General features: G+C 43.8%; 1 protein-coding gene across 1 annotated transcript; it reads left to right on the forward strand.

Moving 5' to 3' along the window:
- Positions 1-1,206: 1,206 nt before the first annotated feature.
- On the forward strand, positions 1,207-21,739 carry LOC125708785 (phospholipid phosphatase-related protein type 4). The gene is made up of 7 exons (XM_048976590.1): positions 1,207-1,577; positions 7,488-7,673; positions 10,292-10,421; positions 12,634-12,829; positions 15,221-15,278; positions 16,243-16,416; positions 17,963-21,739. The coding sequence occupies exons 1-7, from the start codon at positions 1,500-1,502 to the stop codon at positions 19,229-19,231; spliced, it is 2,091 nt and encodes a 696-aa protein (XP_048832547.1). The 5' UTR covers positions 1,207-1,499; the 3' UTR covers positions 19,232-21,739.
- Positions 21,740-22,156: the final 417 nt, after the last annotated feature.

Consider the following 22,156-nt stretch of genomic DNA (forward strand, 5'->3'; position numbering starts at 1 on the left):
TGTGTGTAAGTGTGTATGTTGTGTGTATGTTATGTTCCATGTGTTTCGGGACTGGTTAGGTCCTTACCCTTAATATCTTTCTTTTTGGTTTACAAGCTAATTGGTGTGTTTCAGTGGCCCATAGAGTGTGTGTGTGTATATATATCTGTATATATATGTTTGTACAACACGCACACACACACACACACACACACACACACATATATATATATATATTTGCATAGAAAGAAAACACACAAGGGTTATCAATCAAGGAATGACAAGACTGGATGGCCAGCGACACCTGCTGGCCAAACGCGGAAAAGACACAAAGGGCAGGACCAGACTAGATCGCTAGTCAACAGATGAACATAAATGACAAAGGTCACCATAAATAACTTTGTTTAGACACAGTCCAGTTCTTGATGTAATAAGCATTAACTCTGGATTTAAGGTGGTTATATTGCCTGACTTCTGACTGGAGTCTGTCAGGTGTAACTGAGACAGGTGACTGGGACCAAGTGAAAATGCATAATGCAAAGTGCTGTCTTAAGTGTCAGAGATCAAATTAACTCTCAAATAATACATTTTAGATATAGTACATGTGAGGTTTCTGAAAACCCCTTTATTGACACTCCACTAAGTTTAAATGGATTTTATTCTATTATCTAGATGCATGATGTAGCCTGTTTCAAAGCTTACCTTTTGTTACTAATTAGCAATAAGTGACATAAGTGAATATGCACTCAGAGGCCACCTCATTAGGCTCTCACACACTTGTATCTCAATGACCACTTCTAGGGTACATGTCTTGTGTGTTCTGAGAAACCAATGTTGTACTGAGCCGTTATTTTGCACTTGTGACTTTCCTGTTAACTGTAATTAGTCCGCCTATACTGCTCTCACCTCTGAGAGGCTACGCAAATGTCATCGTTCGGATTTTTCCCCCTTTTGTTCTTCACACCAGTATTAAACTCTCTGCACTGTAGGGCATGAAAATCGCAGGACGATTGGTACGTGTTTGTGATATGCTAGAATCACCACTTAGCCACCAGAAAACCAGACACTGTTTAATTAAAATAACTTAAATCGCAGACTCCCTTAAAACAAAATAATCTCTCCCGATTGCGTCTTGCCTAATGTGCCAAACGCATCCTTCAGGGGTACTGATGATACAGATGTTCGTGCACGCTTTATAGTGTACCAATTCCTGACGTCATCCAGCCTAATATTGCACGTTTGAACGTGTCCTCTCGCACAACCCCTTTAGGATCCGTAAAGTGTGTAGCTAGCATAGTCAGCCCATGCAGGCTGAAGGATGAATGGTCCTGGATGCTTCTGATGCCGTTAGGGGGGTGATCAGGCGATCTTGTTTTTTGGTGTTTTTTTGCGGATAAGGATCTCATCCTCAGCCGCACTTGGCGATGCAGCCGGGGGCAGTGTCAGTCGCACGATATTTTTAGGCGAAAGTGGCGCACCGCTTCCCCTTCTTACCCTAAAAGAGTCCAGAAACACCCACCATGTCTGCAAAAGACAGACGGAAAGGAAAGTTGACTAAAGATAGCGTTACCTTGCTGCCCTGCTTCTATTTCGTTGAGGTAAGTCTGCATGTGCTTTTTTTAAATACTGTCCACTGAACATCATTTTCTGGACCGGAGCTGAATATTTATCACTGTGTGTTTCTTACAATGGTATAATCGTCAAATATATTGCATTATACAGGAAATACTTTGAAATCGCCTAAAACGCCTTAATGACTACTGTTTTAAGAAGTACTGTCGATTAAAACCAATGCTACAATTCCCAAATATTTTAAGATGTGATTAATAATAAACCGTTCTTTAAAATGTTTTAACTATATCACGTAATGCATTTCACTGAAGCTTGGTAAGTTAGTGCTATTGAAATAAATTATAGTATTTATCATTCTATATTATGCGTTTTACTCAAAGGCTACAGCGTTATCATGGGTAAAATTGGATTATTTGTATCTAGGTTTGTAGGATTATCATCCGTGGTTGAAGGCTTTAGACGATAAAGCAGAATTACCGAATTGCAAGGATAGATTAAATAAACCTGGAGTGAGTGATTACGCAAAACCACACAGAATAACAATATAACATAGGAGTAACCTGATTTCACGCTGAAACAGTCTTTCAGCTACCCATATTGTATGTTATGATAACGAGTAAGTGTGATATATAATTGATTGTTTGGATATTAATTTTCATAAATATATTAGCTATACTTAATCTATATTGATAATCGCAGGAAGCAGAACTGGGTTGTCTTGGACCCCAAAGTTTGTTTGGTAAGATTTGGCAATATGATGACAGCTGCTAAAGAACCAATCAACATCAGTACAACAGGATGAAAGCTGATTTTCACTATGTATTCATGTGCACCTTAAACACAGAGTGTTTCAGCTTGAGTGTGCTTTCAGCCTAAGTGTGTCAGCTTTTTAAAGGGTGAGATCTAGGTTAGTTCTCCAGTGTGGGGTAAGTTGCTATGTGAAACATTCTTCAAATAATTCACTCCGACCACATAAAGTCAAGATGTGTAACCACAAAAAAAAATCACGCATCTAAGCCAATGTGCCTGAAGTTTCTCAGGTTTATTTGCTTATTTTGTTTTTACAGGGAGCTTGATAATACATACTGTAGAGAAAATGAGAAGCAGACCTTTACATGGGTACACTCTTCAGGGAGGAGAACTTTAACTGTGCTCCCTAGTGGAGAAGCATGCAGAGGATGGCAAATCCCCGTACATTTGTCAGTTTAATTCAGTCATTTGACCCAGCTTTGTTGCCATCCAATGATTCACTGGTTCTCAGTCAACATTGAGTGATTAAGATTATCTATGCGCAGATTTCTCCATAATGGCATATCCAGTACAGGGTGGCAGCGAGCCTCGATCGCACCCCATGCAGCATAGGGCACAAGGCAGGACTACACCCTGGATGGGATGACAGTCCGTCACATGCATGTACACCAGGTTTCCCAGTTCCGGTCCTGGAGGCCCATCTGTGACACAGCTTGCAGATCTCACTGGTCAAACAAACCTTCTAAACTGGGAAATTAGCTGGTGAGCTGAATAAGGTGTGTCTGAGCAGGGAAGTCAAGTACCAGGATCTGGGAAACCTGACATACTCTCTCACACTATCAGAAATTTAGAGACACTAATGCAGCCAACTACCTGTCTTCGAACTGGGGGAGGAAACTAGAGTGGAGGAAACTCACATGCGTATCAGGAGAACTTTCAGGGCTGGGGGGGGGCACTACCCACCAAAGACGAGCACTTTTACTGAAAAGTGTTTTTAAATCGCTTTGTTCAAGGACACAGCAGTCATGCTTTGGAAGGCAGCAGTGCTTACAGTTTGCCCAGCTGTTGATGTGTCTCTTTGCTTTGGACAGGCTTCTTGGCAGCACTGCACTGGATTAGGCCTCAGTCCGGCCAGCCAGATGCCACATTGGTAAAGCCATACCTTCCACATAACCCTGCAGAGTGGAGTTTGCAAAGATTATCGTGCTGGTTTACTAAAGCATTATTACCAGGGCAAACGTTTGTTGAAGCAGTTTGGTAAATTAATATAAAATTTAGAATGCAATCATCCATCCATCCATTTCCTGTAACTGCTTCAGGGTCGCGTGGGTTCCAGAGCTTATGGGTACGAGACAGGGAACAGCAGGGCACCAACCCAGCACAGGGCGCACTCACATCTATGGGCAATTTAGTGACTCTAATTAGCCTCAGCATGTTTTCAAACAGTGGGGCGGAACCAGAGGAAACACCATGTTGACACAGGGAGGATATTCAAACTCCACAGACACGGAGCCACAGGCGAAAACTCCGAGCCCAGTCCCAGAGGTGTGAGGCAGCAGTGCTCAGCACTGCGACGCCCCACAATGCAATCAGTACATCTATCTATTCAGCAGACACCTTTATCCAAAGTCACGTACCATTGGGAAAGCAGGGCAGGTTAGTCCTTTTGCTCAAGGGTCCCACATTGAAGTCACTCAGCTGAAAACGGGACTTGACCCGCCAGCCGACTGATCACAAACGCAGCACCACCAACCCACAGGGCGATGCGCAAATAGATGTTCCATACTTGATTCATCTTATAGTCAAAGATATTCCTTTTTTATAATACTTGTGGGCAGCTTGCTGGCTCAGTGGTTGGCACTCTGTCCTCGGGGCTTTCGGTTTGATTCCCACCTGTGTATGAGTGGAGTATGTATATTATTCTTGTAAGTGATTCCTCTGGGTGCTTTGGTTTGTTTCCGAAAACATGCAATCGGATGAAGAGGTATCTCTGACTTACCCATAGTGTGTGTGAATGTGTGTTTTGTGACAGGCTGGCATTTTGTCCAGGCTGCCCCCCTGCACTGTACATACACAAGCTATTGTGGAAGAAAGACCAATAATACTTGTTGCAGGCAAAAGGATCAACATCAGATCTGGCACATTAACAACACAGCATAATGTAACATGCATTCAGGCTTATGGTTACACTCCCAAGTGTTAATCTGACACCAGAAAACGTCCAAACTCCCTCAGTGTTAAATTTCCACTGGCAGGTCTGCCATGCGTCTGCCAAGAGTATTATCTGCGGATTTTTATTAAGTAACAGTGGCTTTTCCACCGCAGTGCGTGGAATGGGGTCTTGTAATCTCTTATAAAACTCTCTGCGGATTTCTAAGAAGAGCAGGAAAGAGTCTGACCCAAATGTACCGTAATGTGTCACCGCTTCTATCACAATTCACCTCAAGGGACTCCAACTGGAAAAGCCTGTCCTATATATTTTTTAGGATGTTATTGGGGTTATTATTGGTATGTGTGAAATTACTTTAGTATTCCATGTTATAAAGTCATATTATAGATTTAAAGCGAGTATATAAATAAATGATGTCTGTGTATGCGTGTGATTTATCCTTTTTTGAGAAATTAATTTAGTTTTCCATGTTAATGGAACGTAGAACATGAATTGATTGTGAGTTATAAATATTAAATGTTTTTGTTTATATGTTTTTTGATATTCTGCTGTTTTAGGACACAGAATATATGCGTGTTTTTTTCCTGAGTTAAAATGTATTAATTGTATTAGTCTTGAATACATATTTTAACTTTGTTCATGCAAAAAAAAAAGTTAAAAATACTTTTCACTGTCTTGGCATGCAAATATTTTTTAAATGTTACACGTTCATTGTAGTATGAATGCATCTGTATTTAAACCCCCCATTAAGTCAGACAGAGCTGGAGTTAGATCATAGCTGCAACTTCAATGAACATAGCTCAACACTCCTGGTAGCTTCCAAAGGACACCTTTCGCTAAGGGCTGATTTGCATTTAGATATTTTAAAACCTTCTGCCCTTTTGTATTTTCAGTCAGATGGAACTTTACTTCTGTATAACAAGCACGCTGAGAATGAGACACTCCAACAGAGGACTGACTCTCCCTCGGAGCATAATGACATTTCGTTGCAATGTGCTTGGGATCTGCTGCGCAGTGGTAGGGAATTGGCTGTGTGTCATTTATGTAAAAAAATAAATAACTTGAGGTCTCCAGTCTGCATATGTTCTAGTATGAGATCATGTCCTATTTACCACTGGACAAGCTGGTTCCTTATCAGCTCTAGACAAGGGTTGAGAATCCATCTCCCATAACCACCTGTACCATGTTATCCAGTACCAAGTCTGAGTCACAATCCATCCATCCATCCATCCATGCATCCATCCACAACAAGCAATCTAGTACCTAGGGGTGGGTTTGTTGTTTCTGGGGTCTCACTCAAAAATTCACTTTGGGTTCCCCCCGCCCCCATAGTGTAGTGACTCTTTGTGGCCACCAGGGGTGCATTCAAATGCATGGTATGAGTGGTGATACCGGGTCACAAATCACCCTGCATCAGTCAGTCTTCCATAACCAAGTATCCAGTACTGGCTGTGAATCTGAGTCACTGTTCATCTTCCATAACCAAGTATCCAGTACTGGCTGTGAATCTGAGTCACTGTTCATCTTTTATAACCACTTATCTAGTACTGGCTGTGAATCTGAGTCACTGTTCATCTTTCATAACCACTTATCTAGTACTGTGTTGTGAATTTGAGTCAACATCCATCCATTCGTCCGTCCATCCGCTCACTGATCTATTCATCTATCTTCCATAGCCACCTACTTAGTATGAGGTTGTAAGTCTGAGCCATCAGCAGGATTTGAAGCCTCTATTCTGTAATTTTCAGCACCATGAGCATAAATGGCAGCTTACATACCAAATGTATAACAGATTCCCGGCTTTTTGCTTTGGCCTGTGGAAAGCAGATTATTTTTTATCACCCTCCTAAACTGACATACATTCATGCAGCCAATATATCTGCTAAATGTCAAGCATTTTTTACACTTTAAATTGGAGCCTGGGAAAACAAGCCACTGTACTAATAGGGGCAAAAAATGGCATTGTCTCAAAGTTATTTAAAGAATCAATTGTCACACCGCCTGTTTGTTCATATGAATTTAACAAGTTATCCAGTTTCTATGAGTATAACCTTATAGACATAAATGCTGGATTTTTTTGGCATGTTACATGGTTTTTTGATTAATTTAGTAAAATATTCATTTTGCCTGTGCATGCATTAAGATTGAAGACCAGATCAAGTCAGAAACATAAACTTACCACAACTTAACTTACATTCTGTAGTGGGACTACAGTAACGCTACTCTCAGTCAGCCAGCTTATCTTTGTGTCTGAGGCTCAGGGTAGAAGATCAGCCAGACATATTAGATTGAATTCATGGTGATGCCTGCCAATAGACTGAAGCCTGTATTTCTTTTCTTTGGGGGGGGGGGTGAGCTTGTAGAGGAGATTGTTAAATATGTCATGGCAGTCATTCCGCTGTTTGGAGGTGAGGAATCATGAATGGTTTGCTCAGTGTGATTTTTGGGTCTTAGTCGTCCACCCTGGATACAAAAATAGCGTTTTTTCTGGTTGCCACAAACAGATTCATTTACCACAAACAGATTCATTTACCACAAACAGTTGCATATCTCATCTCTTCTAATTAATTAGTCAGACAAATAATGAGTGAAAATGTTCTGCCTAATAAGCATTGGATAGAGTTATGAACGCACAACTCCTGCTTAAATATTGGTCTGTGGGGCTCTTGTGTCTTGTTTTTATTTTGGTTTCTATTCCATTGTACATAATAAAATGTTGCCAAATTGTCCGTATGTGTGAATGGTGTTTGTGCCCTATAATGGGTTAGCGTCCCATCCTGGGTTATTCTCTGCCTTGTGCCCATAGCTTTGTATAGGACAAGTGGTATTGTAGATGAATGAATGAATGAATGAATGAATGAAATCAAATGAGACAAACACATGGGGATGATAAACCTGTTTCTAGCGAAGCACAAAGTGGGTGTAAATCTGTGCCAAGTTTATGCAAAGTGGCCCATAGACTCAGAAGCTGAAGATGATCCCGCCGCTTGACGTGTGGCTCCTTTTCTCCTGACAGCTCCCCATCTTGGCCTCGTCTGTGGTCAGTCTGTACTTCCTGGAGCTGACGGACATGTTCAAACCCGTGCTCTCGGGGTACACCTGCTACGACCGGAGCCTGAGCCTGCCCTACGTGGAGCCCACGCGGGAAATCGTCCCTTTGCTCATGCTGCTCAGCCTGGCCTTCGCCGGACCCACCGCCACGGTCGGTCACCACCCGTCGCCCGCAATGCGTTTTTGGAAGGAAAAGGCCGAGTGGCATTTAAATCAATGGTTCAATAGCTTGAACAAACAGATCAGGCTCCTCCCTACTGAAAAAAAAACAATTACTATATGCTGGTAGCTAGTTTAAGCAGGTTTTAACTGGTCTAAGATAGCCTTAGATGGTCATGTCCCACCTCTTGCTGTTCTTTGACGGTTTAGGTGGGTCACCATTGGTCATGCTGATGTGGCCAGCCTGTCAAGCTGGTCATCCTGATACGACTAGCTAAACTAGCTAGAATGACCATCATAAGCTGGTATGACCAGCCAAACCATCATGTGAAAACATACCGTAAGCTGGTTAACTATCATAAATTGGCCATTGGTTTTTTTCAGCAAGGCTATCAGCTAAGATCACACCAACCCGGAGAATGAGCTTAGAGTTTGGACTTATAGCAATGGCCATATCATTTTAATGCCGTCCACCAAGAGCCAGTTACATTTCTGCTACATTTTTATCCAAAGCAAAATACAACTGAGAAAGCTGCCGCAATTGGGGTTAAGGACCGTGTTCAAGGACCAAACAATCACCCCAGCAACTACAAGAACTGAATCGGCAACCTTTTGATCACAGGGATAGAGTCATAACTCGTGGAGCCCATTAATCACAACACAAACGCTGATTTTTTTTTGTACAATCACTACCAGAATTACATTGTCCTTTGTATTTTAAAGACCAATATCAATGACTTTCAATTGAACCTGTATTTAAACAATAGGCTCATACAGTAACTGTATTTCAAACAGTTTGATTGATCGTGCAGCACTTCCCCACGTGTTTCCACACAGAGCGCCATCCGAATCGCATGTTTTATTAGGGCTGAACTGTACAGGCACTTGAGTGAAGAGTCACACCAACAAGCTCCCAGACTGGGAGCCTCACTGCTGAAGCAGCGGTTGCCACTACAGCGCACAATCCTCAGACCCTGCTCGTGCACAAATAAGGGGGATCATTTGTATGTTTGTTCTTCCGTTTCCTGTGTCATGGAAAACATCCGAGAAATGGGAAAGCTGCAGATGCAGCATTTGGCTCTGCACCCCTTCTAATTTTGCAAAATGAGGTCCGTGCCTGGTGTAGAATGCTGTCTGCAAGAGGGCCAGGGAATTCATTAGAAAATGTGCTCAGTTTATAAAGTGCAAATGCTAGTGAGACATGGATGATCTATACCATAAATACCTTCGTAAAAGCAAAAAATATTGTCTAAGTAATTTTCTTAAGCACATAAACCAGCATGCATCTAAAGTCAGCTATCGGTTAGAGGTGGTTCAGCTCTGTATTCTACCCAGAAGGCTTGAGTCCCAGGACCCTGTCAAGCTGGTCATCCTGATATGACTAGCTAAACTAGCTAGAATGACCATCATAAACTGGTATGACCAGCCAAACCATCATGTGAAAACATACCTTAAGCTGGTCAACTATCATAAATTGGCCATTGGTTTTTTTCAGCAAGGCTATCAGCTAAGATCACACCGACCCGGAGAATGAGTGAGGCTGACAGAGTGAGGCTTACAGAGTGAGTCTTACAGAGTGAGGCTTACAGAGTGAGTCTTACAGAGTGAGGCTTACAGAGTGAGGCTTACAGAGTGAGTCTTACAGAGTGAGTCTTACAGAGTGAGGCTTCCAGGTGAGGCTTACAGAGTGAGGCTTCCAGAGTGAGGCTTCCAGAGTGAGGCTTACAGAGTGAGTCTTACAGAGTGAGGCTTACAGAATGAGGCTTACAGAGTGAGGCTTCCAGAGTGAGGCTTACAGAGTGAGGCTTACAGAGTGAGGCTTAACGAGTGAGGCTTCCAGGTGAGGCTTACAGAGTGAGGCTTACAGAGTGAGTCTTACAGAGTGAGGCTGACAGAGTGAGGCTTACAGAGTGAGGCTTACAGAGTGAGTCTTACAGAGTGAGGCTTCCAGGTGAGGCTTACAGAGTGAGGCTTACAGAGTGAGACTTACAGAGTGAGGCTTCCAGGTGAGGCTTACAGAGTGAGGCTTCCAGAGTGAGGCTTCCAGAGTGAGGCTTACAGAGTGAGTCTTACAGAGTGAGGCTTACAGAGTGAGTCTTACAGAGTGAGGCTTCCAGAGTGAGGCTTACAGAGTGAGACTTACAGAGTGAGGCTTCCAGGTGAGAACGCCTGATCAGAAAGGGCCCAGGACCAGCTGTATTTCGTTCTCAAAGTCATGACAACTGGCCTGCGCATTTAGATATCACTCTAAAATGGACAGCTGTGCAGAAAAGCTGGGAAAGCAGCTCGCCATCACAAACAGATGTGTCAAACATGTGCGATTCTTTTCCGCATATTAGAAGTTTTACTGCTGGGGGATGTGCAGTACTATGCAGGCCCAACATTCTCGTGTTCAGAATGGACCGATAAATGCAGTGTCATGTTGGAAAGGCGCCGCCGCACAGCTGAACGCGGAGGTACAGTAATAGTACTGCAAGCCAGAGAGAAGCTTGTGTAATTTGACAATGGCATGAAAGAAAAGTGTTGAGTGTTATTTTAGCTCTGCGGCTCTCAAAGTAAATATTCTTAGACCGAAAACTGATTGTACGAAATGATTCATCCTGCCCACAGATAATGATCGGGGAGGGAATTCTCTACTGCTGCTTGATAAAAAGGGGGCACGTTGCCGGTACAGAGCTGAACATCAACGCCGCAGGCTGCAACTTCAACTCGTACATTCGCCGAGCTGTCAGGTTTGTGGGTGAGTGTCTCTGTTTGTCTGCTTTCGCAAGCTGTTCTTGGTCTGTTACGGACGACAATGGACTTTAATATACTATTCAAATTCCCCTCCCACTCATGCGTGAAAAATAGACTTGTCTGACGCTTTACGTGCATAATACAACAAAAATGTAAGATTTCAGAATGATTCATGCACATCAAATAAGACATTATATAAACAGTGTGTATACAAGATTTCAAGCGCACATGTAGACACATGTTCAATCTCACTTTTATTCAGGGAGAATTATGTAAATTTCAAGTTCCTCCTTGCTCATGGGGGTTTTATTTGCACAAAAATGTTGACCAACCAGATTGTAGAGGAGGTGGGTCTATGCAACCAGATGAGGCATGACCAACCAATCAGATGTCTTGGTCCGGCCTCATCTACAACCTGGTTGGTCATCTCTCTGAACCAATCGTCTTTTTTTCCTTCCACCCTTATTTGTACTGCATAAATTACTTTGGGCTGGACCATAAGATTATAGCTGGGGGGGGGGCATCTTAGAACAAGCCACCCTGCCACAGAATGCCCCCCCTGTCTAACTCTGGCTGGGAAAATCCCACATGCACCAAACTTACACCAGATACTCATATTTACCCCTTATTTGTACTGCATAAATTACTTTGGGCTGGTCCACAGAAAACATTATTTCTAAGAGAGGTGGGGGGACCGGAAACCAACTTACTTATACTGAACAAAAATATAAACGCAACACTCTTGTTTCTGCTCCCATTTTTCATGAGATGGACTTAAAGACCTACAATTCATTCCAGATACACAATATTACCATTTCTCTCAAACATTTCTCACAAATCAGTCTAAATGTGTGATAGTGAGCACTTCTGCTTTGCTGAGATAATCCATCCCACCTCACAGGTGTGCCACATCAAGATGCTGATCTGACATCATGGGTAGTGCACAGGTGTACCTTATACTGCCCACAATAAAAGGCCACCCTGGAATGTGCAGTTTTTTGCTTTATTGGGGGTCTGGGGACTCAGAACCGGTCAGTATCTGGTGTGACCACCATTTGCCTCATGCAATGCAACACATCTTCTTCGCATAGAGTTTATCAGATTGTCAATTGTGGCCTGTGGAATGTTGGTCCACTCCTCTTCAATGGCTGTGCGAAGTTGTTGGATATTAGTGGGAACTGGTACACGCTGTCGTATACGCCGGTCAAGCACATCCCAAACATGCTCAACGGGTGACATGTCCGGTGAGTATGCTGGCCATGCAAGAACTGGGACATTTTCAGCTTCCAAGAACTGTGTACAGATCCTTGCAACATGGGGCCGTGCATTATCTGTCTGAGTGGCTGGTCTCAGACGATCTTGGAGGTGAACCTGCTGGATGTGGAGGTCCTGGGCTGGTGTGGTTACACGTGGTCTGCGGTTGTGAGGCCGGTTGGATGTACTGCCATATTCTCTGAAACGCCTTTGGAGACGGCTTATGGTTGAGAAATGAACATTCAATGCACGAGCAACAGATCTGGTTGACATTCCTGCTGTCAGCATGCCAATTGCACGCTCCCTCAATGCTTGTGGCATCTGTGGCATTTTGCTGTGAGACAAAACTGCACATTCCAGGGTGGCCTTTTATTGTGGGCAGTATAAGGTACACCTGTGCACTACCCATGATGTCAGATCAGCATCTTGATGTGGCACACCTGTGAGGTGGGATGGATTATCTCAGCAAAGCAGAAGTGCTCACTATCACACATTTAGACTGATTTGTGAGAAATGTTTGAGAGAAATGGTAATATTGTGTATCTGGAATGAATTGTAGATCTTTAAGTCCATCTCATGAAAAATGGGAGCAAAAACAAAAGTGTTGCGTTTATATTTTTGTTCAGTGTATGTAGGTAAAATTCCCATGAGCTTCCTGCTTGCTGGATCCGCTCCTAGAGGTTCTGGTCAAAGCCCTTGTGGGGCCCCATGCAAACGTCAGTGCTGGCTCCTCCCATTCCAGACAAATTCGCCTGCTAAGTCAGGCCCCCAGAAGGTGGCACACTAGCTGTCTGCTTATGTTTCCTAGTGGTCTGACCTGTCTGCTCTTTTCAACTTCTTAGCACTCTCACACAGGTGATGTCTTACAGCTCCTAGCATTCACACTCCAGACGTGCTGTTGGGTTCCGGCCCCCCCCCCCGCCTCTCTTAGAAAGTACATTTGTGCTTTTCCTCCTCACCAGGTGTTCACGTGTTCGGCCTCTGCGCCACCGCCCTTGTGACTGACATCATCCAGCTGTCGACCGGCTACCACGCGCCGTACTTCCTGACTGTCTGCAAGCCCAACTACACCACGCTGAGCACATCGTGCGAGGAGAACTCCTTCATCCTGCAGGACATCTGCTCCGGGACTGACCCGTCCGTCATTAACGCCGGCAGGTAATTTACAGACCCCAAGTGAGGGATGGAGCTGTTCAGAATCACCTACAGTAGAAGCTGTGACCCGAGGGTCATTTCCGGAAGCTGTCCATGCAGAACCCCTCATATGTCTGTCTGCCGTCCTCGCAATACTTCACCACTAAATCACGTGCTGTGCTATTTTCTAATTTAGCTAGCAATGACACGAAACCCTTTTAGATCCATATAAGCCTTGGAGTATTTTAAAAATGTACTATTAAATGTAATGGTACTCAGTGAGTGTACAGTACAGCACAGTAACTCAGCAGATGAAACCATTGTCTCATACCCCCAAGGCGAGGTTTGAATCCTGCCCTTGGCTTTGCCACCTGTGCCGTATAATATGGAATCATCCTGTATTGAAACATAAAATGCTGTGTCCCATTTTAAAACCAATATGGGACACAATTTGTCCCATATTTTCAGCTAATTTTATCATCGTGGACTGGGGGGGACTGCGTGTTCAGTTTACATGTTTCTCTCAAGTTATGCATATCTGTACAGAAGAATTTATAATAGCAATATGTAGTGTGGATAAAATGCATCCTTTTATATTACTGTTGTTAAATATGAGCACTGGGAAATTTGACGGGGCAGACAGTGAGAGCTGAGATCGCAGAAGGGGGAAATGGCTTTATGGATGAATTACTCTGCCTCATTATATTTGCCTGGTGGGTGGCGATCTGCCTTTTCTAGCTGGAGCGCAGTTCTGTTAGAGCTGGGGGCAACATGCTCATGTCTCACTGGAGAATCGCCGAAAATAACTCTATGCATTTTTAGAGCAAAGCACCTATTCACGTCACAAGACGAGGCATATTTTATTTGCCAGGTCTGCAGATGCTCTGTTGCGGGGTTTATCCTGAAAACGTGAGACAATAGAACAGCTTTGTTGACTATTTCAGATTGTAAAAATAGGTTGTGTAGTCACTATGTAACAGTTTCATGTAATGCATTTAATTGTATAAGGATACAAAATACATGCAGTTACCCAATGTGGTGTCTCTAAACTACATTGCATGTACATTGCATGTCTCATGGGCAGGTACGCCCTGTATCTCATGTCCTGGACGTGTGGTTATGGATGGATGGACAAGGCAGTTGTTAGCACTGTTCTCTCACACCTCTAGGACCAGGGTTCAGGTCTCTGCCATGGCTCTGTGTGTTGCATGTATCTCCCCATCTTGTCATGTGGTTTTCTACACTGGGCTACCCACACCCCCCCCCCCCCCCGCCCCCCCATCCTGGGTTGTTCCCTATCTTGCGCCCATGGGCTCCGGACTCCTTTTGGCCCTGAATAGCACCCCAGCGGTTACGGAAGATTGATGAATGATTAAACAGATGCATTTACTGACAGATTTTTGCTGATAAATGAAAGCATTTCATGCTGAACATGCATTATTCATGTATGTTATCATTAAATAAAAAAATGAGCAGATCATCCAAAGATGACATATTTTCAGGTGAACAGAAGGGACCAGGTGACAGGAAGACTATCAACCTGATACTCCGAACGTTTTTCTTCCACTGATTACATTCCATTCTTCCTTCCCTCTTATTGAAACAATCATAAATTAATAGAATGACTTTCCATGTCTGGTGAACAGACAGAATTGAGATGGGGCATTAAATTAACTGCAGAAGCGAAGGCGCTAACAGCAAGCAAACAGGGCATTTCACAGCTCAGTGTGACCGTAACCTCAACCGCAAGATTACTTAAATGGAGATTTCTGAGATTCTTGTAAATTTGATATATTTACACATTTCTGGCATTCCTCTGTATGACTACCTAGCAGTATGTTGGAAAGGTAGTAGTTTTATATATCACATATTAAATTTATATTGAAATATTAGAAATTTGAGATAAGATATATTGGAATACTTAAAAATATAAATCTCATGAAATGTTATTTTTCTTTTTGATTTTTGATTGAAGGGGCATTTTTGAATTGTGCCTTATGAACTCGAGCGAAGAGTCCAGCCTGTTTCTGGGTGAGCTCTCTGATTAGGAGCTGTCTGTGTGCTGGATTGGTAATTGCCTTTCCTGTCACCGCTGAACCAAATGACGACGATAAATCACCGGGAATGGAGGTTTAACACGGAAGGAAAATACCAAATGTCACACGCGTGAGGCCACACACAAATGTGAGCTCGAGGGGGCCTAAAAAATGGATGCTTATGGCAGAGTGCACACACTATGCCCCCCCCTCCAATTGCAGTTAAACGCAATCTGGCGTGCGTGCACATTGTTGTGATTTGACCCCCTCCTTGCCATGATCAATTTTCCAGGGTTGGTGGGGGGAGGGAAGAGAATCCCGCAAGTTGCTCTCCTGTGATCATGTTCTCGCCATATTTTTCTCCCCATTTCCATCTCAGGAAATCCTTCCCATCCCAGCATGCCACACTGGCAGCCTTCGCCGCTGTGTATGTTTCGGTGAGTAATCCAAGCCCTCTTTGCTACTTTGAAACATTCGGTGTGGGTCCCGGAAGCTGCAATCTGCTAGAATAAAACCTTGCGGAAGTGCTACTGTAGACATTCATCTGTCACACATGGACAGACTTGGAAAAATCACAGCAACATTACAGCGTAGTGTGTGCAAGAGAATGGATGAAACCAAGTTACAACCATGTCATACAAACAAACAATAAAATGCTCAATATCGCTTGATTACAGTAAATTTAAAGATATATACATAAAGCTATGGAAAAAATTAAGAGACCACTTTATATTATTAAGCAAATCTGCATTTCTATATCCTGATTTAATCGTGGTTCTGCTGGCTGATGGCTACGCTGAGCAGCAGGTTGCTTCCAGGTTCACAATTTCAAAGACAGCAGCACACAAGAATAAGGTGAAGCAGGAGACACTGGGAACGACCAGAAACCAGCCAGGTTAAGGGAGGAAGCGACAATCTAATGCCAGAGATGACAGTTAACTTATCCGACAGTTTCTCATGAATGACATCAAGTGACCTTCCAAAGGAATGGGAAACATTAAGTGCAGGTGTGAGGTGCACTGCTAGGACAGTGTGTATCAGGCTCCTAGAAGCAGGACTGAAGCCCCATAAAGCAAGGAAGAAGCCCTTCAGTAATGAGAAACAGGGAAGAACCAGGCTGCAGCTTGCAAAAAAAAAATTAAGTGTATTATTCACAGACACACACCCATGAATTGAGAAATGAGTGGAACAAAAAAAATCGTACTGTGGTCTCTTAATTATTTCCACGGCTGTACATTAAAATTGAACAATTAGACAATCAAATTTCAATGAATCGTTCAATGAATGAATTAAAATTCCATAAATTTCCTTATTTGAATAACCAATAATTTCATTATTAATCATATATGTATATAATTGCGATACACGTTATCAGAATGACTTCTGTCCTTTGCACTTCAGATGTATTTCAATGCGACACTAACCGACTCCTCGAGGCTCTTGAAACCAGCGCTGGTCTTCTCTTTCGTCATGTCCGCCATCATCTGTGGACTGACACGGATCACTCAGTACAAGAACCACGCCGTTGATGTCTACCTCGGCTTCTTCATCGGAGGGGGGATGGCCGTCTACCTGGTAGGTATTCTTCGTATAAATGAATGGCTTCCTTCCAAACTAAAACTCAGGGATAGCATGTTTAGCTGGGCGGTTAATGATACCGACCGGTGACCTAAAGGCCACTAATTCAGAGCAGGGAAATGTGAGGAAACCAAAAACAGCTTCGGTTAAGCCTATAGGTGTATGGAGGGGCTTTGGGACTGTAAAACATGGCGACGGTAAACAGAACCACATGAGACAAAGATGGGAGGAATGACTGGGGGAATTTATGGGGAACTGGAGCGAAATGAGCGAAAGCAAATTCAATAGCTGGCAGAGTGATTTCACTGTTAGGTCCTTATGCAGGGTCCTTAACCTCAACGGTGTGGCAGAGTGATGGCTCTGAGGATCTGTGCCAGCAATGGAAAGGTTGTTCGTTCAAATCCTATGAGTGCCAGGAGCGATCCTACTCTGCTGGGCCCTTGAGCAGGGCCCTTAACCTGCAATAGCTTCGTCCTGGGTATGATGTTAATCTACATCCAGCCCTGCAAGGTGGTCCTCCGAGTGCCAGAGAAAATTTGGGGGTTGGTGGCAGGATTGACACTCCAGCCACCGGAAAAATACTCACATTGTTCCATTCGAACTAGTGCAGTGCTGAGGTCACCTATCGCACGGCTGCACTCGGGTCCTCATGCCTGAGGTGGTTTGTTGGGTGCAGCAATGCGCTGCATCAGCACATGCTTCTTACCTACAGTACCTGTCTTAACTTCAGCTGCTTCAAGGACTAGCTGACCCTGCCTTCTGATATGTACGTGGCTTTGGGTATAAAAGCATCTGCTAAGTAATTGTAAATGCAAATGTATTCATTAGCTTGCATGGAGATCTGCTAGGGAGAACTCAACTTTCAAAACTGAAAAATTACACCAGGTTTAGTATTTATATTTTTAAAAATCATAGTCAGTCATTAAAATCCAAGAAGCAAGTCCTGCACCAGAACATGACAGCTTCGGTTCCACTTGAAACATGGTTAACTCCGAGTTTTTCTTCATTCTGAAAAAGCCATTCTTTCTTTGTGAATGTAGACTCCGCTTCCTGGACAGCTGGAGGGCTGCTTTGGGTTATTGGAGTCCAGCCTTTTCCTGCCTTGCAAATAAATGTCAAATGCCCTTTAGCTTTTTAAAATACAAAGCTCAACCTCACCGACACGGGCCAGCAATTTTCATAATCTCATTTCACTCAGAACATAAAAGCAAAGTAGAATGTGTGGTCTTCTAATTGTAGATCCTCCCATCCTTCAATATATCTCCCATAACGGCTTATACAGTGCGAGTGCACGGTTATCCAGTAACCTATCCCAGGACACAGAGACCAGGGCTGCACCCTGGGTAAGATGCTGGGCTGTCACAGGGTATATAAATGTTCCTTCTGTTTCAAAAAGGACCTTTTTTTTCCTCTTCCGCTGTGACACAACAGCTTTCACAGGTGATAAACTTTAAAGTGTTGTGTTGACAACATTGGGGCAAAGCTGTCGGGGGCCAGCCTGCAGCGCTGTGGATAACCACTGCTTATTCTGTACCCTCACCAGGGGCTTTACGCTGTCGGCAACTTCCAGCCCAGTGAGGAGCTCTCGAGCCGGCCGACACAACCTCGTGACGTCCAGCAGCCCCCGACGGACCATCGGCAAGAATCGGTCCGCCATTTGTCGATCAAGAGCAATTCTAACATCAACGGTAATCCTCCGCGGCCCGAGAGCCTCATCAGTCGCAACCAGCGCAACACCAGCTCCCTCACCAACCTGAAAAGAGCCACCGCCAACGTGGAGGTCATCACCCCGAGGGTCCCTATGGGCAAAGAGAGCATGGTAACCTTCAACACCCTCCCTAGGGTCCACACATCAGCCTTGGAGGACCCGACCCGACGCAATGCCACCATGCACGCCACCATGGACCCCAACCAGTCCAAACAGCTGCTCTCGCAGTGGAAGAGCAAGAACGACTCCTGCAACTTATCCCTGCAGGTGATAGAGACGGAAGTCAGCCGCTCCCCACAGGGGTCCATGGAGATGAGGTGCAACTCTGAGCCAGCAGGTGTGGGCATCAACGGAGACCACCAGGGTCCTGCCAGCCAATACATGAAACTGGCAACCAGCAGCAGCAGCGGCATCGCCGGAGGCACCAGGGTGTCCATGCCATCCCGTCCCAGCTCGACCCAGCTGGTCCACATCCCCGAGGAGACCCAGGAGAGCGTCAGCACGTCCCCAAAGAACAGTTCCACCCGCTCCAAGTGGCTTAGCATGGCTGAAAAGAGTGTGGCCTGCAGCCAGCCGAGGATCATGCAGGTCATCGCCCTGTCCAAGCAGCAAGGTCTCCTCCAGGGAAGTCCCAAGAGCTCCAGCGGCAGCACAGTCAGCTGCACTGGATCCATACGCTACAAGACACTGACGGACCAGGAGCCGGTAAATATTGTGAGAGTAGAGGCCCACCCAGAAAACAACAGGTCGGTGGTACAGGGCCCGACGCCTAATGGAGACGGCTCTTGGAAGTGGAACTCACAGGAGAGGGTCAGCCCAAGGCAGTCATACGAGATCAACAACCTGAACAGAGGCTCGGAAAGCTCAGGTTCCCCGAAGAATGGCAACCAGCATCTCCACCACCAGGCCGTCACCACCATCCGCGTGACCCCAGTGGAGGGGGCAGAGGGGAACTCCGAGACTCTTTCTATTGCTTCCAGCCAGGACTCAACCCTCAGGAGAAAAGGGAACGTCATCCTCATCCCCGAGAGAGGCAGCAGTCCTGACAACACCAGGACCATCTTTTATAAAGGAACCTCGCAGAGTCAGGCTTTTGGTCGGTGATCTCTCTCTGCATCAGTGGGCCCCGGCATAACATTTATATGTGGTCTTGGGTACTCTCACGTCCACCACGGTATTACGTACAATCAAGCCAGTACCAGATGGACTCAAGGCTCACTTGTGCATGATGATCTTTGATGTGTATATTAATGCAGCATCGCAATCCTGGTGCTGTGGTGAACTTGTCAGCTAGCTAACTTCTTTTACACATCATGTACATGTGATTTTGCAAAAACCATTGAAGCTATTTCAGTTGTAACAAAATTCCATTTTTGTTCAACTTTGCGTTGTTTTTCTTTAAGGTTTTACCAGTTTTTTTTCTCGTTTTGTCAGACTGTAGACCTTTTAGTGATCCTTCCAGCTATTATTAGGTATCAACCAATCTGTGATAACGCTCGATATATTTATATGGATATGTATTCAGAATGAGAGAAACAGAGCTATTGCATGGAAGACCATAGGAGTTTATTATTAAGGATGTCTGGCATTGCGCTGGTAACCTTCATTGTACTTTCTGCTGTAGACATTGTAATACACCCGCAGTGCGGAAGCACTGAATTCTGGGAGGCCAGCATGTCCAGATGGACTCAGGTGCCAGGTAAAGAGAGCCCCTGTCCAATAGAATGAAAGGACACGTGTACATTGAGAAGTCTCGGGGGTAATGCTATTTTTATGTTGAATGTCACACTAAATACTTTTTTGTCAGTGACGGATAAACTGAGAGCATAGTGTGTGCGCATCCGCTTTCAAATGAAATAACCTCACCATTAAATCTCCACAAGATTCATACACAGTTTCCTGGCTTGGCTTCTAACAAGAACCACTTTTTTCAAACATGTCATGTCTTTTATACAGTTTAAATTTAAGATAAATGTCATTTCTTGCATAAAAACATAAAATCACCTTAAATTTGTAATATAAAATGCTTCAAAAAAAGGTGTTTGTATAAAGCCATTTCACAGATTGTTTTAAATACAATGTAAGACTTTTTACCAAGTGTATTCATCGGGATGCTCTCTTAAATTAAATTTCATCCAAATAGAGGCAAATTTCATGTGTTCCAAAATATATATTTCTAAAAAATAACCGTACGGGTTGTTACATACGCCTATGGTTGGCTTTTGTTGTGTCCTTTTCACATTAATTATCCTCTAAATTGTTAATTAATGTGCCTGCCGCACTCTGTTGACTTTTGAGAGGAGGGTGTATAATGACGGTTTCTCCTCCCCACTTCGCTCATTTCCTGTTCCTCCCTTTATGTCGGTACGTTTTCTGCAGGAACCTAGTGCCTCATTTAGCACTGGGCTTTTGGTGAAATTCCAAACGAAAAATGTAAGTATTTAGTATGCTTCATTTGATCAGTCTAAGTTAATTCAGCTAAGATGAGTTAACATCCGTAAGCTTATATATTTTAGGCTTTCCTGTAAAATGTCCGTTCGGCGGACCCACGTGATTCTGTTCCTATTCAGGATGTTCCAGATCTTAGAGCAGAGAGCTGTGCTAGTTCGCACAGCCCTGTAACACAAAGATGTGTCCTTGAAGGTGGATGTTGTTCGGAGATGAAAATACTTGTAAGGCAGCTTCCTTCAGGCATCTTCCTGCTGGTAAAATGAGAGCAGAGCTGGCCGAGTTCTGCTGGCTCCCGGTGCCGTTTTGGAGGGAAGCCTTCATCTGTCATCAGCTTAAATGGTCACATGACCACTGTCCCCTTTTTAACACGAGCAAACTGCTCTTATGCTCCAAAGCAGTCCGCCAGAGGAAAGCACTAAATATGGACACCTTTTTTTTCCCAAGCAGTAAGTTCCCAAGCTTGATGTGTTGTTTATGCCGATTATCTGGTTGATTGCATGTAAATTGGACCAAGAATTGTCCCGCTGCCGAAAACTGCATCAACTGATATTTCTTTAATGTTGCTGGAGTATTAGTCTTTACAAGAAATGTAGGAGGACTTGAATGAGTTTATGTTACCATTTAACCTGTATGTTACCATTTACTGTATGTTGCACCAATCCAAAAATGTACATAAACATGACTTATTTAAATGATAGCGTATTGTTAATGTATGTGCCAAAGGGTTTTTAAATGTTTTTTTAATAGTGTTTTCCTCCACTTCTACAAATATATAATATTTAAACTATCAAATAATTGTCCTTACATCTCCTCTCCATACCAGTACTTGTACAAGTCTATTACTTTAAACACATTGCATCACATATGGATACTGGATTTGACACTAAGTAGCACTGATAGAGATTGAGAGATTGTGAGTGTTACATTGTGAATTGTAAGCTATCTGTCACTGTGTACACTGAGGACTATGATGGTCCTCCCACCAAGCACTGTACAATGTCTGCGGCCCTGTGTCTGTGCGGGAAACAAGGCATAGCCAGACGACGAGATGGACTCCTCAAGGGGGTCAGTGAAAAGCACCTCCTCTCAACCCCCTGCCCTATACAACAGCTTTAGAACAGGTGTATGATGTTACTGTGTATTTTAGGGCTTGCAGACAAATCTCATGCTTTTGTTGATCTATTGAGATACATATTTGCTAATAAAGTTTTTAAAAACATATCGGTTCCTATTTTCCTTTCATGGGATATCAGGATTTATGAAGTTTGATCATCACCTTATGTTCCCTCTATGTAATGATCCAGTTTACTCTCAGCAGGAATTTTACGTAAGAACGCTGTCATTGGTACTTTTCAGGGGTCACACGCAGACACAGGCTTGTTTCATTACATCGTTGGGTGCATCCAGAGATCCATTTCATTGTTCATCAAGGAAACGTCTCCTAGGGCTGTTTTAGTCTATTCAAAGCACTTCACACAGCCAATTACTCACATTCACGGCACTCTACTTTCTCCACGTTTTTATCTCACTGATAAAAGCAGCCCCTCCAGCGTTGTTTGCCAGCACAGCTTACCCCCA

This window comes from Brienomyrus brachyistius, chromosome 15, assembly GCF_023856365.1.
Source record: "Brienomyrus brachyistius isolate T26 chromosome 15, BBRACH_0.4, whole genome shotgun sequence".
NCBI classification, from domain to species: domain Eukaryota; kingdom Metazoa; phylum Chordata; class Actinopteri; order Osteoglossiformes; family Mormyridae; genus Brienomyrus; species Brienomyrus brachyistius.

Excerpts from the sequence above, each read along its gene's own strand:
- LOC125708785 (XM_048976590.1), top strand. The coding sequence starts at position 1,500 with ATGTCTGCAAAAGACAGACGGAAAGGAAAGTTGACTAAAGATAGCGTT. Across the intron at positions 1,578-7,487 it reads CCTGCTTCTATTTCGTTGAG|CTCCCCATCTTGGCCTCGTC; the intron begins GTAAGTCTGCAT and ends TTCTCCTGACAG. Across the intron at positions 7,674-10,291 it reads TCGCCGGACCCACCGCCACG|ATAATGATCGGGGAGGGAAT; the intron begins GTCGGTCACCAC and ends TCCTGCCCACAG.